This window comes from Anomaloglossus baeobatrachus, chromosome 2, assembly GCF_048569485.1.
Source record: "Anomaloglossus baeobatrachus isolate aAnoBae1 chromosome 2, aAnoBae1.hap1, whole genome shotgun sequence".
NCBI classification, from domain to species: domain Eukaryota; kingdom Metazoa; phylum Chordata; class Amphibia; order Anura; family Aromobatidae; genus Anomaloglossus; species Anomaloglossus baeobatrachus.
In genome coordinates, this window is record NC_134354.1 from 250883614 (window position 1) to 250899157 (window position 15544).

General features: G+C 50.9%; 1 protein-coding gene across 3 annotated transcripts in view; it reads right to left on the minus strand.

Moving 5' to 3' along the window:
• Nucleotides 1–262: 262 nt before the first annotated feature.
• Nucleotides 263–15544, minus strand: part of LOC142289785 (histone H3-like centromeric protein A) — a 72359-nt gene continuing 57077 nt past the window's right edge. For all 3 annotated transcript variants that reach the window (XM_075333716.1, XM_075333715.1, XM_075333717.1), the window contains one exon: nt 263–1346. In XM_075333716.1, coding sequence (XP_075189831.1) covers nt 1212–1346 — 135 coding nt within the window. In that variant the 3' untranslated portion in view covers nt 263–1211. The remainder of the gene's footprint in view (nt 1347–15544) is intronic.

Genomic DNA, 15544 nt, shown 5'->3' on the forward strand with positions numbered 1-15544 from the left:
CTCATGGAGAACTGGAGGTAGAAATTTGTTGTATTGTATAATCATAATCTCTACTGCAACCAAAATCAGCTCTGCAGCTACTGACCTCAATAAACAGAATCTGAAAAAGCAAAGAGGCAGTGTAAAGCATAAGGGATGGAAAGAGCAAAAGCCTGAAATCGCTTAGTAGGTGGATTTCAGACTACCTGCTGCTCCACTGGACAATGCAGCTAAGCTCGAGTCAATCACAGCTGTGTCGAAAGAGAGAAGGCCAACAACAAAATTGCAAAGTGATAAAACATCTTTATTTTTATCAATATAAAAAAACTCAACGAGAGCATTAAATTATAAAAAAAATATTTTTTTATGAAGAAACAACTTTCCAACGGGTATAAGAGGCCCACAAACTATAACTCCTCATTGCTACTGACAATGAACACATTTTAAACACTGGAAACGCCGGCTTTAGTGCCCCCTTTTGTCTCTAGGACAGAGCTGGCATAACCTCAGACTTAGGCTTTTCTGTTAACAAAAGTTTTTTTTAACAAGTTGCATAAAATAACATAAGACCTTAATACAGTTTAAACCAAAAGTTTACATACACTATCTAAAAAAGACACATCTGCATGTTTTTCTCACTAACATGAAATTCAGAATAAACCTCTTATTTTAGGTCAAAATTATTTATATTTGCCAAAATGCCAGAATAATGAGAGAGAAGGTTTAAAAGGCATTTATATATAAATTCTGCAAAGTCAAAAGTTTACATACCCTAAGAGTACTATGCTTTTAAACAATTTGGGACAGTCCATATGATGGTGTCATGTCTTTGGAAGCTTCTAATAGGTTTATTGGCAACATGTGAGTTTGAGACACACCTGTGGATGTATTTTAATGCACTCCTGTAACACACTGCTTCTTTGTCTAGCATCATGGGAAAGTCAAAAAGGAATCGACCAAGATGTCAGGAAGAGAATCTGCACAAGTCTGAATAATCCTTGGGTGCAATTTCCAGATACCTGAAGGGGCCTCGTTCATCTGACTTTGCAGAAAGTAAAAAAAAAAGAAAAAAAAGCCTTAAAACTCTCATTATTCTGGCAAATATAAATCATTTTGGTTCCTAATAGACCGAAAATGGGAAAGGTTTTTTTCTGATTTCATGTCAGATCGTGAGAAAAACCTGCAGAGGTGTCTTTTTAGTTAGTGTACATAAACGTCTGGTTTATGATGTTTTATCCCAGCCCATCCTTGCAGCCACGGATTCTTTGGGCAAGCTGTATGTCCTTTGGAATAATTGTTATTCGTTTAGCATGGATGCTGCATAAGTAGGAGTCTTCAAACAGCCGTGCAAGGAAGGCCTCGGCAGACTGCGGAGAGAGGAAATGTATGAGAGTTAAAATATCTGCCATAGACGTGACTGCTAATAATGACATGTCCGGTGTATGTGCAGCAAAAACACTATTTCAGGCCATTATAATAATAATAATAAGTTGATTTTTATAGCGCCAACAAATTCCATAGCACTTTACAATCAGGTGGGGGCTTGTACAGACAAAAACAAAATAGCACATAGTTCAGCAGATACAGTAGGAATGAGGGCCCTGCTCAAAAACATACAATCCATGGGAAAATAGGGGGGCACAAAAGGTTGAACTGCAGTTTGACACTTGTGAAACGGACGTCGTCTCGATGCCCCCCGCTCCAACCTTACCTGCACCCCGTTTCCCGGTGATTTTATGGATCTTCAATAAAGGACACTTTGACATTACTGGTGAGTGCGGCTGCTTCTTTTCTTCTGATGTTTTATAGATCTTTGCTTGTTGCAGCGCATCACTTCATAGTCATGTCCTAAATGCTTCAGTATCATTGTTACTTAAGTGGAGTTTTCAGTAAGCGGGTGGTGCTAAACCTCTACATTGTAACAGATCTATCTATCCTGCAATTTCCATAAATCCAAGACTTTTCTTTTTTGTGCTACAGTTTCACGGTTGAGTGTCTAGTGGTTATATTACAAAGCTTTCCATATACACTGTTATTTTACATTTATGCAAAGGTTGTTGAAATTACCATTTCAGAACGGATTTTATTTGTTGCGGTTATGACTCTTGAAAGAAAAGGAGGGGGAATATAACGTTTTTTATTTTTCCTTCAACATAGCCATAGGAAGGCTTCTTTTTATGTGGGATGGATTATAATTTTGAATGACACCATTCACTCTACCATTTATTGTACTGAAGAAAAAAAAATCCAAGAAATAAAATGATGAAAATAAAAATCTGCCATTTTTTTTTATCTCTATAGTTATAATGGCTGGCTACATGAGTCAATGTGTCAGTACAATTACTGGAATACCAAATTTGTATTTTTGTTTTTTTAACCCACGTTGCAGGAAACCTTCAAGGGAACCCGTTATGTGGAAAAAGCCATTACCCTGCAGATCTGGGGTAAATCTGCAGGATAATAGCACTTGGAACCTGAACATTGGACTTCAATCCTCACAGCAGCGTACAGGTTTCATTCACTGGGGTGGTTTCAGCCTCCGCTCCGTGTATGGAGACTGTAACTGTGCCCCCTGACTGCCAGTTCCAATGATGAGCAGTTGTCAGCCAGTGCGGAGGGGCGGGTGGTGGGAAACAGTTGCCTCTCAGGAAACAGAACGGTGACTGCCAGTTCCCCCATCTTCCCCCGTGACTGAAGTTAATTTCCTCCCGGCCTCAGGGTTAGATGTGAAAGCGCTGGGCAGGTACCACGCGCTATTAACCTGAAGATTAACCCCATATAAGCAAGTCAATAGCATTTTATTTCAGGTGACAGGTTCCCTTTAACCCCTTCACAACCTTGGACGGATGGATCCGTCATGGTGCCCTGGTACTTAAAGGCCCATGACGGATCTATCCGCCATGGCGAAATCGCAGCACCAGAGCCCCGGTGACTGCGATCGGTTCACACAAACCGCAGATTCGGGAAGGAGGGGACCTGTGCCTGACCTCAGGAGGGGTGGTGCCTCCTCTCCAGACCTACGGAGGCTGTGATTGGCTGACGAACGCCACTCAGTTAATTACAGCCACTGTAATGTTTCAACCATTGAAAGTGGCTGAAACATTGAAATCCATCCCTGATCAGTGCAGCTGTAGCCCTGACCATTGGCTGGAGTTGGGTGACCTCAGCTGGATCACCCTCCCCCTGCTCCAGCAGCTCTGATTGGAGAGACCGGCCTTGTGACCGATCTCTCCAATCACCGTGGACCTGTTGCCGGTGACCGCCCCCCTCAGCTTCACTTCTCGGTCCTGAGCATGCCATTACAGTGAGTGTATACAGTGCAATGGCAGGGCGACAAGCTCCGGTCCCATGCTGTTATGTGACCAGAGCATGGGACCCGGAAGTTGCTGCGCTGCCATTGTACTGTATCAAACCGGCAAAAGCCTCCCGATCCCGCCACCGCCCTCCTCCATCTGCCACCCCTCTCCCCGATCTGCTGCCCGCACCCCCACCTGTCACCCCCGTGATGTGTGCTCCCTCACCTGTCACCCCCATGATGTGTGCTCCCTCACCTGTCACCCCCATGATCTGTGATCCGTCACCTGTCACCCCCGTGATGTGTGCTCCCTCACCTGTCACCCCCGTGATCTGTGCTCCCTCACCTGTCACCCCCGTGATCTGCTGTCCGCTCTTCCCCCACCTCTCACCCCCATGATCTGTGCTCCCTCACCTGTCACCCCCGTGATCTGTGCTCCCTCACCTATCACCCCCGTGATCTGTGCTCCGTCACCTGTCACTCCCGTGATCTACTGTCCGCTCTCCCCCCACCTCTCACCCCCATGATCTGTGCTCCCTCACCTGTCACCCCCGTGATCTGTGCTCCCTCACCTATCACCCCCGTGATCTGTGCTCCGTCACCTGTCACTCCCGTGATCTACTGTCCGCTTTCCCCCCACCTCTCACCCCCATGATCTGTGCTCCCTCACCTGTCACCCCCGTGATCTGTGCTCCCTCACCTATCACCCCCGTGATCTGTGCTCCGTCACCTGTCACTCCCGTGATCTGCTGTCTGCTCTCCCCCCACCTCTCACCCCCATGATCTGTGCTCCCTCACCTGTCATCCCCGTGATCTGCGCTCCCTCTCCCACCTCTCACCCTCCCCGATCTGCTGCCTCCTTCATCTCCTGTGATCCTGCTGCCTAGATCCATCCTGTAAGGTAACTATCCTCAATCTCACCTCCCACTCTCCTTCACCCCCCATTTCCCCCTCCCCCCCCATCCTCCACTTCCCCCCCCATCCTCCGCAGCGCCTGCATCCACTGCGCCCTCACCCATCCGCCACCACCGTCTCCCATTCACAGATGCTCCCTTTATATGCCGCTGCCGCCCCCCCCCCCGATCCATCCTATAAGTATTGTTCGTGACTCTTTTCTAACTAGTCCCAAACGCATCTCCCACTCCCTCACCCCCCCTCCTTGCCGCCAAATGCTGATCAGCTACGTGATTGGCTGATCAGGTAGGTAATTGTTGCTCGATTTTTTGCTTTTTTTTGTGCACCTCAAATTAAAAAAAAAAAAGACAAAACTGGAACAATTAGGTACCCGATCAGCAATCGTCCTGCAGTCGTACTCGACTTTGGACAGGACTTCTTTTTTCCATCCCACCTACTCCCCCCCCCTTTTTGCATAACATCCGTGCGTGCGCCCTGATTTTTTTTTATGCCATGGGGGTCTAGTTTCCAAAATGGGGTCACATGTGGGGGAGCTCCACTGTTTCGGCACCTCAGGGGCTCTCCAAACACAACATGGAATATGCTAATTATCCCAGACAATTTTGCGTTTGAAAAGTCAAATGACGCTCCTTGCATTCCAAGTCCTGTTGTGCGCCCAAACATTTGATTTCCATCACATCTGACGTATCTGTGTACTCAGGAGAAATTGCACCATACATTTTATGGTGCAATTTTTCCTGATACCCTTGTGAAAAAAAAACTACCTGGTTGAAGTAACAATTTTGGGTAAAAAAAAAAATATATATATTTTCACGGCTCAACTTTATTAACTTTTGTGAAGCCCCCAGAGGTTCAAAGTGCTCAATAAACATCTAGATAAATTCCATGAGGGGTCTAGTTTTCAAAATGGGGTCACATGTGGGGGAGCTCCACTGTTTCAGCACCTCAGGGGCTCTCCAAACGCAACATGGTGCGGCTAACGATTCCAGCTAATTTTCTGTTCAAAAAGTCAAATGACGCTCCTTCCCTTCCGAGTCCTGCCGCGCGCCCAAACAGTGGTTTTTCGCCACATATGAGGTATCTGCGTACTCAGAAGAAATTGCCCAACAAATTTTGGGGGTTCAATTAATCCTGCTACCCTTGTGAAATGCAATATTTGAGGCTAAATTAACATTTTTGTTGCAAAAAATAAAATGTTCATTTTTTCCTTCCACATTGCTTTAGTTAACCTTCTTGAATGTAGTTTTGAGTAGCCTGAGGGGTGCAGTTTTTGGAATGGTGTCACTTTTGTGTGTTTTGTGTCATGTAGACCTTTCAAAATCGCTTCAAATGTGATGTGGTCCCTAAAAAAAAAGAGAATTTTGTTACTTACCGTAAATTCTTTTCCTTATAGTTCCGTATTGGGAGACCCAGACCATGGGTGTTTAGCTTCTGCCTCCGGAGGACACACAAAGTACTACACTTAAAAGTGTAGCTCCTCCCTCTGAGCTTATACACCCCCTGGTAGCCAGTACTAGCCAGTTTAGTGCAAAAGCGGAAGGAGAATAGCCACCCACAAGTAGAACCGAGTAAGAACCGGAACAACCGGAGACTCTGTCCACGACAACAGCCGGTGATAACACACGGAACAAGAAAATTGCCAACAGGCAACAGGGAGGGAGCTGGGTCTCCCAATACGGAACTATAAGAAAAAGAATTTACGGTAAGTAACAAAATTCTCTTTTTCTTTATCGTTCCTTTGGGAGACCCAGACCATGGGACGTTCCAAAGCTGTCCCTGGGTGGGAATAAACAGAAAAAACTAAGAAGTAGGCGGAGCCTAACTTCACAAGTGGGCGACAGCCGCCTGAAGGATGCGTCTGCCCAAGCTCGCATCTGCCGAAGCATGAGCATGCACTTGGTAGTGCTTCGAAAAGGTATGCAGGCTAGTCCAAGTGGCAGCCTGACAGACTTGTTGAGCCGTAGCCTGGTGCCTAAAAGCCCAAGAGGCACCGACAGCTCTGGTCGAGTGTGGTTTGATCCCCGGCGGGGGAGGCACCTGAGTACTCTGGTAGGCGTCCGAAATGGTCGATCTAATCCAACGGGCCAAGGTCGGCTTAGAAGCAGAGAGACCCTTGCGCCGCCCTGTGGTTAGCACAAAAAGATAGGTGCACCGCCTAAGCGCAGCGGTGCGAGCCACATAAATCCGGAGAGCACGCACCAGATCTAGAGTATGCAGCGCTTTCTCAAAGCGATGAACAGGGGCCGGACAGAAGGAAGGCAAGGAAATATCCTGGTTAAGGTGGAAGGGAGAGACCACCTTAGGAAGAAAGTCTGGGGTCGGACGGAGAACTACCTTGTCTTGGTGAAAAACCAAAAAAGGTGACTCCGAGGAGAGCGCAGCCAAATCAGAGACTCTCCTGAGAGAAGTTATGGCAACTAGAAAGGCCACCTTTTGAGAAAGACGATACAAAGAAACCTCCCTAAGAGGCTCAAAGGGGGGTTTCTGCAATATCGTGAGGACCAAGTTAAGGTCCCAGGGATCCAAGGGCCGCCGATAAGGCGGAATGATGTGAGACGCACCTTGCATGAAGGTGCGGATCTGAGCCAGCCAGGCGAGACGCCGCTGGAACAGCACTGATAGAGCTGAGACTTGTCCCTTGAGAGAGTTGAGGGATAGTCCTAGCTGCAGACCGGACTGTAAAAAAGACAGAAGGGTCGGCAACGAGAATGGCCAAGGAGAATGGCCGGAAGAGCGACACCAGGCCAGGAAAATTTTCCAAGTCCTGTGATAGATCTTGACGGAGGAAGACTTACGGGCCCGAGTCATAGTGGAGATGACTTCAGGAGGAATACCAGAAGCTGTCAAAATCCAGGACTCAAGAGCCACGCCGTCAATTTGAGTGCCGCAGAATTCGGGCGGAAAAACGGACCTTGCGAGAGCAGGTCTGGACGGTCCAGAAGATGCCACGGCATCTCCACGGATAGTTGGAACAAGTCCGGATACCAAGCTCGCCTGGGCCAGTCCGGTGCAATGAGGATGACTCGACGGCCCTCCATTCTGATCTTGCGCTGGACTCTGGGCAAGAGAGCTAGAGGGGGAAACACGTAGGACAGACGAAACTGGGACCAGTCTTGAACCAGAGCGTCTGCGGCGAAGGCCTGAGGATCGTGGGAGCGAGCCACGTAAACCGGAACCTTGTTGTTGTGACGGGATGCCATTAGGTCCACGTCCGGAGTGCCCCACTTGCGGCAGATTGACTGAAACACTGCCGGGTGCAGAGACCACTCGCCACCATCCACGGATTGACGGCTGAGATAATCTGCCTCCCAGTTTTCTACGCCAGGGATGTGGACTGCGGATATGGTGGACTTGGAGTCCTCCGCCCATTGAAGAATGCGTTGGACCTCCAACATTGCCAGGCGGCTGCGTGTCCCGCCTTGGTGATTGATGTAGGCAACCGCTGTCGCGTTGTCTGACTGGACTCGAATGTGTCTGCCCGCCAACAGGTGGTGAAAAGCTAGGAGAGCTAGAAGCACAGCTCTGGTTTCCAGCACATTGATTGAAAGGGCTGACTCGGACGGAGTCCAAGTGCCCTGAGCTCTGTGGTGGAGATGTACCGCTCCCCAGCCGGATAGGCTGGCATCCGTGGTGAGAATCACCCAGGACGGAGCCAGGAAGGAGCGCCCTTGGGACAGGGAGAGGGGTCGAAGCCACCACTGAAGAGAGGTCCTGGTCCGTGGCGACAGAGCCACTAACCTCTGTAAGGAGGAAGGCCGCTTGTCCCAACAGCGGAGAATGTCCAGCTGCAGAGGACGCAGATGGAACTGGGCAAAGGGAACCGCCTCCATGGAAGCCACCATTTGACCCAGCACCTGCATCAGGCGCCTGAGGGAATAACGGCGGGGCCTCAGGAGAGAGCACACCGCTAGCCGGAGAGACTGCTGTTTGATTAAGGGCAACTTCACAAGTGCCGGCAAAGTCTCGAACTGCATCCCTAGGTACGTGAGACTCTGAGTCGGAGTCAGAGTGGATTTGGGAAGATTGACAATTCACCCGAATTGGGCTAGGGTGGCGAGAGTGAGCGAAACACTCCGCTGACAGTCTGCGCTGGATGGACCCTTAACCAGAAGGTCGTCCAGATAAGGAAGCACTGCTAACCCCTGGAGGTGCAGGACCGCAATCACTGCCGCCATGACCTTGGTGAATACCCGAGGGGCCGTGGCTAACCCGAAGGGGAGAGCCACGAATTGGAAATGATCCTCTCCTATCGCAAAACGTAACCAACGCTGATGAGACACTGCGATTGGCATATGTAGATAGGCATCTCTGACGTCGATGGACGCCAGGAACTCCCCTTGGGTCATAGAGGCAATGACTGATCGCAGAGACTCCATGCGAAAATGCCGCACCCGGACATGCTTGTTGAGAAGCTTGAGATCCAGGATGGGCTGGAAGGTACCGTCCTTTTTTGGAACTAGGAAGAGATTTGAGTAAAAACCTCTGAACCGTTCCTGAGCGGGAACTGGGACAATCACTCCGTTTGCCTGCAAGAACGCCACGGCCTGCGAGAAGGCGGCGGCCTTGGAGCAGGGGGGAGTTGAGAGAAAAAATCTGTTTGGAGGGCTGGAAGAGAATTCTATCCTGTAGCCGTGAGATATGATGTCTCTCACCAACTGATCGGAGACTTGCTTTAACCAAGCGTCGCCAAAGTGGTAGAGCCTGCCACCGACTAAGGAAGTGGCTGGAGCGGGCCGAGAGTCATGAGGAAGCTGCCTTAGTGGCAGAACCTCCTGCGGTCTTCTGCGGACGCGCTTTTGGGCGCCAGTTGGATTTCTGACCCTTGGCTGAGTTAGCGGACGAGGCGGAAGGCTTAGAGGATGACCAGTTGGAGGAACGAAAGGAACGAAACCTCGATTGATTCCTACCCTGGGCGGGTTTCCTGGTCTTGGTTTGTGGAATGGAAGTACTCTTCCCGCCAGTAGCTTCCTTAATGATTTCATCCAGCTGTTCACCAAACAGCCGTGAACCAGCAAAAGGGAGCCCAGCAAGAAACTTCTTGGAAGAAGCATCTGCCTTCCACTCTCGAAGCCACAAAATCCTGCGGATAACAAGAGAATTAGCTGAAGCCACCGCAGTGCGGTGAGCAGCCTCTAGCATGGCAGACATGGCATAAGATGAAAAGGCTGAAGCCTGAGCAGTTAAGGTAACCATCTCAGGCATAGATTCCTTGGTGAGGGAATGCATCTCCTCCAGAGAAGCAGAGATGGCTTTGAGAGCCCACACTGCTGCAAAAGTCGGGGAAAACGCGGCCCCCGCAGCTTCATACACAGATTTGGCCAGAAGGTCAATCTGACGGTCAGTGGAATCCTTAAGAGAGGTGCCGTCAGCCACCGACAAAACGGTCCGGGCTGATAGCCTAGACACCGGAGGGTCTACCTTTGGGGAGTGAGACCACTCCTTGACCACCTCAGGTGGAAATGGAAACCGGTCATCAGAACCACGCTTTGGAAAGCGTTTGTCAGGGCAGGCCCTGGGTTTGGTCACAGCGGTCTGAAAACTGGAGTGGTTAAAGAACACACTCTTCACTCTCTTAGGCGAGGTAAACTGATGTTTTTCTGCCAAAGAGAGTGCTCCTCTGACACTGGCGGATTGAGATCCAGCACAGAATTAATAGAAGCAATCAAATCACTAAGATCTGAGTCACCCTCAGAGAAATCGATGGGATACATAGCCTCCGAGCCCCCAGTGAGGGCATCCACCTCATCTTGAGAGTCAGCTCTTGAGACAGAGCCGTGGGATGGGGAGGGGGAGGAAAGCCTGCGCCTTCTCTTAGAAGGACGGGGTCTGGGATCAGATGATGAATCCTCTGTGAGCTCTGATGGACGGAGGTCAGAGGATAGGAGTCCTCTGTCAAGAGTATTAGAGGCACCCTGTGAGGGGGGCTGATGCATATTCATCAAAGTCCTGGACAAAAGTCCCATGGACTCAGCAAATGACTGGGATATGGACCTAGAAAAGGACTCTACCCAGGCCGTGGGTTCAATCACAGGTGCAGCAGCAGCCTGAGAGACCACTGGGGGTGAGACTCCAGGCTGTGGCACCGCCAAGTTAGAGCAACCAGCACAGTGTGGATAAATGCTCGGCTCAGGCAGCAGGAGCTTACATGCAGTGCATGCAGAATAAAGCTTTGGAGCCTTGCTCCTTGTGTGAGACATGCTGCTGGAGTGGGGGCTTTGCAGAGAATGAACCCCAGGGAGAATATACAGAGGTCCACAACCGGAGACCGGCTGTGGCTTACCAGACCGCTGAGCGCGGTGTTGTGTGCCCTCCAGATCCCGAAGCCCGGTCCCCCAGCGCAGCACCTCAGCAGAGATGCAGAATGCAGGATGTCCCAGAGCAGAGTGAACTCTGCCTTAGAAATGGCCCCCGGAGCGAAAAGAGGGGGCGGGACTAGGGGCGTTCCTATAAAAGAGCGGGAACTGGAGGGCTATAGAAACCTGCCGGGAAGGAGGGACGCCCCAGCAGTGGGAAGTGTCCCTCCCCTGTTTAGAACGGCCGCCGGGAGGAGCCGAACCTGTCCCTCTGCATGAGTGACATGCGAGGGCAGGAAAACGAAACTAGGCCTCCGGCGAAGTCGGGGCCTAAATTTAAGCGGCGAGGCCGACAAGCAGGCACCATCGGCGCGGTTCTCGGGCAAAAGCTGGAGAACCCGCCGGAAAAGTTAAAAACAATCACATACAGCATACTCTCCCCTTACAATAAAGAACCGGGACCCCCAACATAAACGTCTCAGGTACTTAGCTGCTGAGACGCAGGGCCATGTCCCTGGGGATGAGTGCTCCGGTCCAACAGAATCCTCAAGGGGCTGTGGATGGAGACCGGACTCCTGCCAGGCATGGAGACCGTGCTGGCTCCCACTTCAAGCCAGAGCCCAGAAGGGATAGTGAAGGAGCGCGGCATGTAAGGCTTCAGCCTTGTAAATCAACCTTAACAACACCGCCGACACAGTGGGGTGAGAAGGGACATGCCGGGAGTCCAGACATGGGCCCGCTTTTCTTCAAACTCTTTCCAAAAGTCAAACAATCAGATGAGAATGCATGTTTGGATGTATGACCTCCTGAACACAAAGCGATAAACTGGCTAGGACTGGCTACCAGGGGGTGTATAAGCTCAGAGGGAGGAGCTACACTTTTAAGTGTAGTACTTTGTGTGTCCTCCGGTGGCAGAAGCTAAAAACACCCATGGTCTGGGTCTCCCAAAGGAACGATAAAGAAGAAGGGAATTTTGTTACTTACCGTAAATTCCTTTTCTTCTAGCTCCTATTGGGAGACCCAGACGATTGGGTGTATAGCTACTGCCTCCGGAGGCCACACAAAGCATTACACTAAAAAGTGTAAGGCCCCTCCCCTTCTGGCTATACACCCCCAGTGGGATCACTGGCTCACCAGTTTTAGTGCAAAAGCAAGAAGGAGGAAAGCCAATAACTGGTTAAACAAATTCACTCCGAGTAACATCGGAGAACTGAAAAACCGTTCAACATGAACAACATGTGTACCCGAAAAAACCCAAAAATCCCGAAGGACAACAGGGCGGGTGCTGGGTCTCCCAATAGGAGCTAGAAGAAAAGGAATTTACGGTAAGTAACAAAATTCCCTTCTTCTTCGTCGCTCCATTGGGAGACCCAGACGATTGGGACGTCCAAAAGCTGTCCCTGGGTGGGTAAATTAATACCTCCAGTTAGAGCTGCAAAACAGCTCTCCCCTACGAGGAGGCAACCGCCGCCTGCAGGACTCCTCTACCTAGGCTGGCGTCTGCCGAAGCATAGGTATGCACCTGATAATGTTTGGTGAAAGTGTGCAGACTCGACCAGGTAGCTGCCTGGCACACCTGTTGAGCCGTAGCCTGGTGTCGTAATGCCCAGGACGCACCCACGGCTCTGGTAGAATGGGCCTTCAGCCCTGATGGAACCGGAAGCCCAGCAGAACGGTAGGCTTCAAGAATTGGTTCTTTGATCCATCGAGCCAGGGTGGCTTTGGAAGCCTGCGACCCTTTGCGCTTACCAGCGACAAGGACAAAGAGTGCATCGGAACGGCGCAGGGGCGCCGTGCGGGAAATGTAGATTCTGAGTGCTCTCACCAGATCTAACAAATGTAAATTCATCTCATACCGATGAACTGCATGAGGACAAAGAAGGGAATTTTGTTACTTACCGTAAATTCCTTTTCTTCTAGCTCTTATTGGGAGACCCAGACGATTGGTGTATAGCACTGCCTCCGGAGGCCACACAAAGCAATTACACTAAAAAGTGTAAGGCCCCTCCCCTTCTGGCTATACACCCCCAGTGGGATCACTGGCTCACCAGTTTTAGTGCAAAAGCAAGAAGGAGGAAAGCCAATAACTGGTTTAAACAAATTCACTCCGAGTAACATCGGAGAACTGAAAACCGTTCAACATGAACAACATGTGTACCCGCAAACAAACCAACAATCCCGAAGGACAACAGGGCGGGTGCTGGGTCTCCCAATAAGAGCTAGAAGAAAAGGAATTTACGGTAAGTAACAAAATTCCCTTCTTCTTCGGTGCTCTATTGGGAGACCCAGACGATTGGGACGTCCAAAAGCTGTCCCTGGGTGGGTAAAGAAATACCTCATGTTAGAGCTGCAAGACAGCCCTCCCCTACGGGGAGGCAACTGCCGCTTGCAGGACTCTTCTACCTAGGCTGGCGTCCGCCGAAGCATAGGTATGCACCTGATAATGTTTGGTGAAAGTGTGCAGACTCGACCAGGTAGCTGCCTGGCACACCTGTTGAGCCGTAGCCTGGTGTCGCAATGCCCAGGACGCACCCACGGCTCTGGTAGAATGGGCCTTCAGCCCTGATGGAACCTGAAGCCCCGCAGAACGGTAGGCTTCAAGAATTGGTTCTTTGATCCATCGAGCCAGGGTGGCCTTAGAAGCCTGCGACCCTTTGCGCTGACCAGCGACAAGGACAAAGAGTGCATCCGAACGGCGCAGGGGCGCTGTGCGGGAAATGTAGATTCTGAGTGCTCTCACCAGATCTAACAAATGTAAATCCTTCTCATACCGATGAACTGCATGAGGACAAAACGAAGGCAAAAAAATATCCTGATTAAGATGAAAAGAGGATACCACCTTCGGGAGAAACTCCTGAATGGGGCGCAGCACTACCTTGTCCTGGTGGAAGACCAGGAAGGGAGCCTTGGAAGACAACGCTGCTAGCTCAGACACTCTCCGAAGAGATGTGATCGCTACCAGAAAAGCCACTTTCTGTGATAGTCTAGAAAGTGAAACCTCCTTCAGAGGCTCGAAGGGCGGCTTCTGGAGGGCAACTAGTACCCTGTTCAGATCCCATGGATCTAACGGCCGCTTGTACGGGGGAACGATATGGCAAACCCCCTGTAGGAACGTGCGCACCTTAGAAAGTCGTGCTAGACGCTTCTGAAAAAAGACGGATAGCGCCGAGACCTGTCCTTTAAGGGAGCCGAGCGACAAACCCTTTTCTAACCCCGATTGCAGGAAAGAAAGAAGGGTAGGTAATGCAAATGGCCAGGGAGACACTCCCTGAGCAGAGCACCAGGATAAGAATATCCTCCACGTTCTGTGGTAGATCCTAGCAGACGTGGGCTTTCTAGCCTGTCTCATGGTGGCAACGACCCCTTGGGATAAGCCTGAAGACGCTAGGATCCAGGACTCAATGGCCACGCAGTCAGGTTGAGGGCCGCAGAATTCCGATGGAAAAACGGCCCTTGGGACAGTAAGTCTGGTCGGTCTGGAAGTGCCCACGGTTGGCCGACCGTGAGATGCCACAGATCCGGATACCACGCCCTCCTCGGCCAGTCTGGAGCGACGAGTATGACGCGGCTGCAGTCGGATCTGATCTTGCGTAGCACTCTGGGCAAGAGTGCCAGAGGTGGAAACACATAAGGGAACCGGAACTGCGACCAATCTTGCACTAGGGCGTCTGCTGCTAGAGCTCTTTGATCGCGAGACCGTGCCATGAATGTTGGGACCTTGTTGTTGTGCCGGGACGCCATTAGGTCGACGTCCGGCCTTCCCCATCGGCGACAGATTTCCTGAAACACGTCCGGGTGAAGGGACCATTCCCCTGCGTCCATGCCCTGGCGACTGAGGAAGTCTGCTTCCCAGTTTTCTACGCCGGGGATGTGAACTGCGGATATGGTGGAGGCCGTGGCTTCCACCCACATCATAATGCGCCGGACCTCCTGGAAGGCTTGCCGACTGCGAGTCCCTCCTTGGTGATTGATGTATGCCACCGCTGTGGAGTTGTCCGATTGAATTCGGATCTGCTTCCCTTCCAGCCACTGCTGGAAGGCCAGTAGGGCAAGATACACTGCCCTGATCTCCAGAACATTGATCTGAAGGGTGGACTCCTGCTGAGTCCACGTACCCTGAGCCCTGTGATGGAGAAAAACTGCTCCCCACCCTGACAGACTCGCGTCTGTCGTGACCACCGCCCAGGACGGTGGTAGGAAGGATCTTCCCTGTGATAATGAGGTGGACAGGAGCCACCACTGCAGAGAGTCCTTGGCCGTCTGGGAAAGGGAGACTTTCCTGTCCAGGGATGTCGACTTCCCGTCCCATTGGCGGAGAATGTCCCATTGAAGTGGACGCAGATGAAACTGCGCAAACGGAACCGCCTCTATTGCCGCCACCATCTTCCCGAGGAAGTGCATGAGGCGTCTTAAGGAGTGCGACTGACTTTGAAGGAGAGCCTGCACCCCTGTCTGTAGTGACCGCTGCTTGCTCAGCGGAAGCTTCACTATCGCTGAGAGAGTATGAAACTCCATGCCAAGATACGTTAGTGATTGGGTCGGTGACAGATTTGACTTTGGGAAGTTGATGATCCACCCGAACGCCTGGAGAGTCTCCAGTGCAAAATTCAGGCTGAGTTGGCATTCCTCCTGAGAGGGTGCCTTGACCAGTAGATCGTCCAAGTAAGGGATCACAGAGTGTCCGTGAGAGTGCAAGACTGCTACCACTGCTGCCATGATCTTGGTGAACACCCGGGGGGCTGTCGCCAGACCAAATGGCAGAGCCACGAACTGAAGATGTTCGTCTCCTATCACGAAGCGTAGAAAGCGTTGGTGCTCTGTAGCAATCGGCACGTGGAGATAAGCATCTTTGATGTCTATTGATGCTAGGAAATCTCCTTGGGACATTGAGGCAATGACTGAGCGGAGGGATTCCATCCGGAACCGCCTGGCGTTCACATGCTTGTTGAGCAGTTTTAGGTCCAGAACAGGACGGAAGGAGCCGTCCTTTTTTGGAACCACAAAGAGATTGGAGTAAAATCCTCGCCCCCTTTCCAGAGGGGGGACAGGGATCACGACTCCT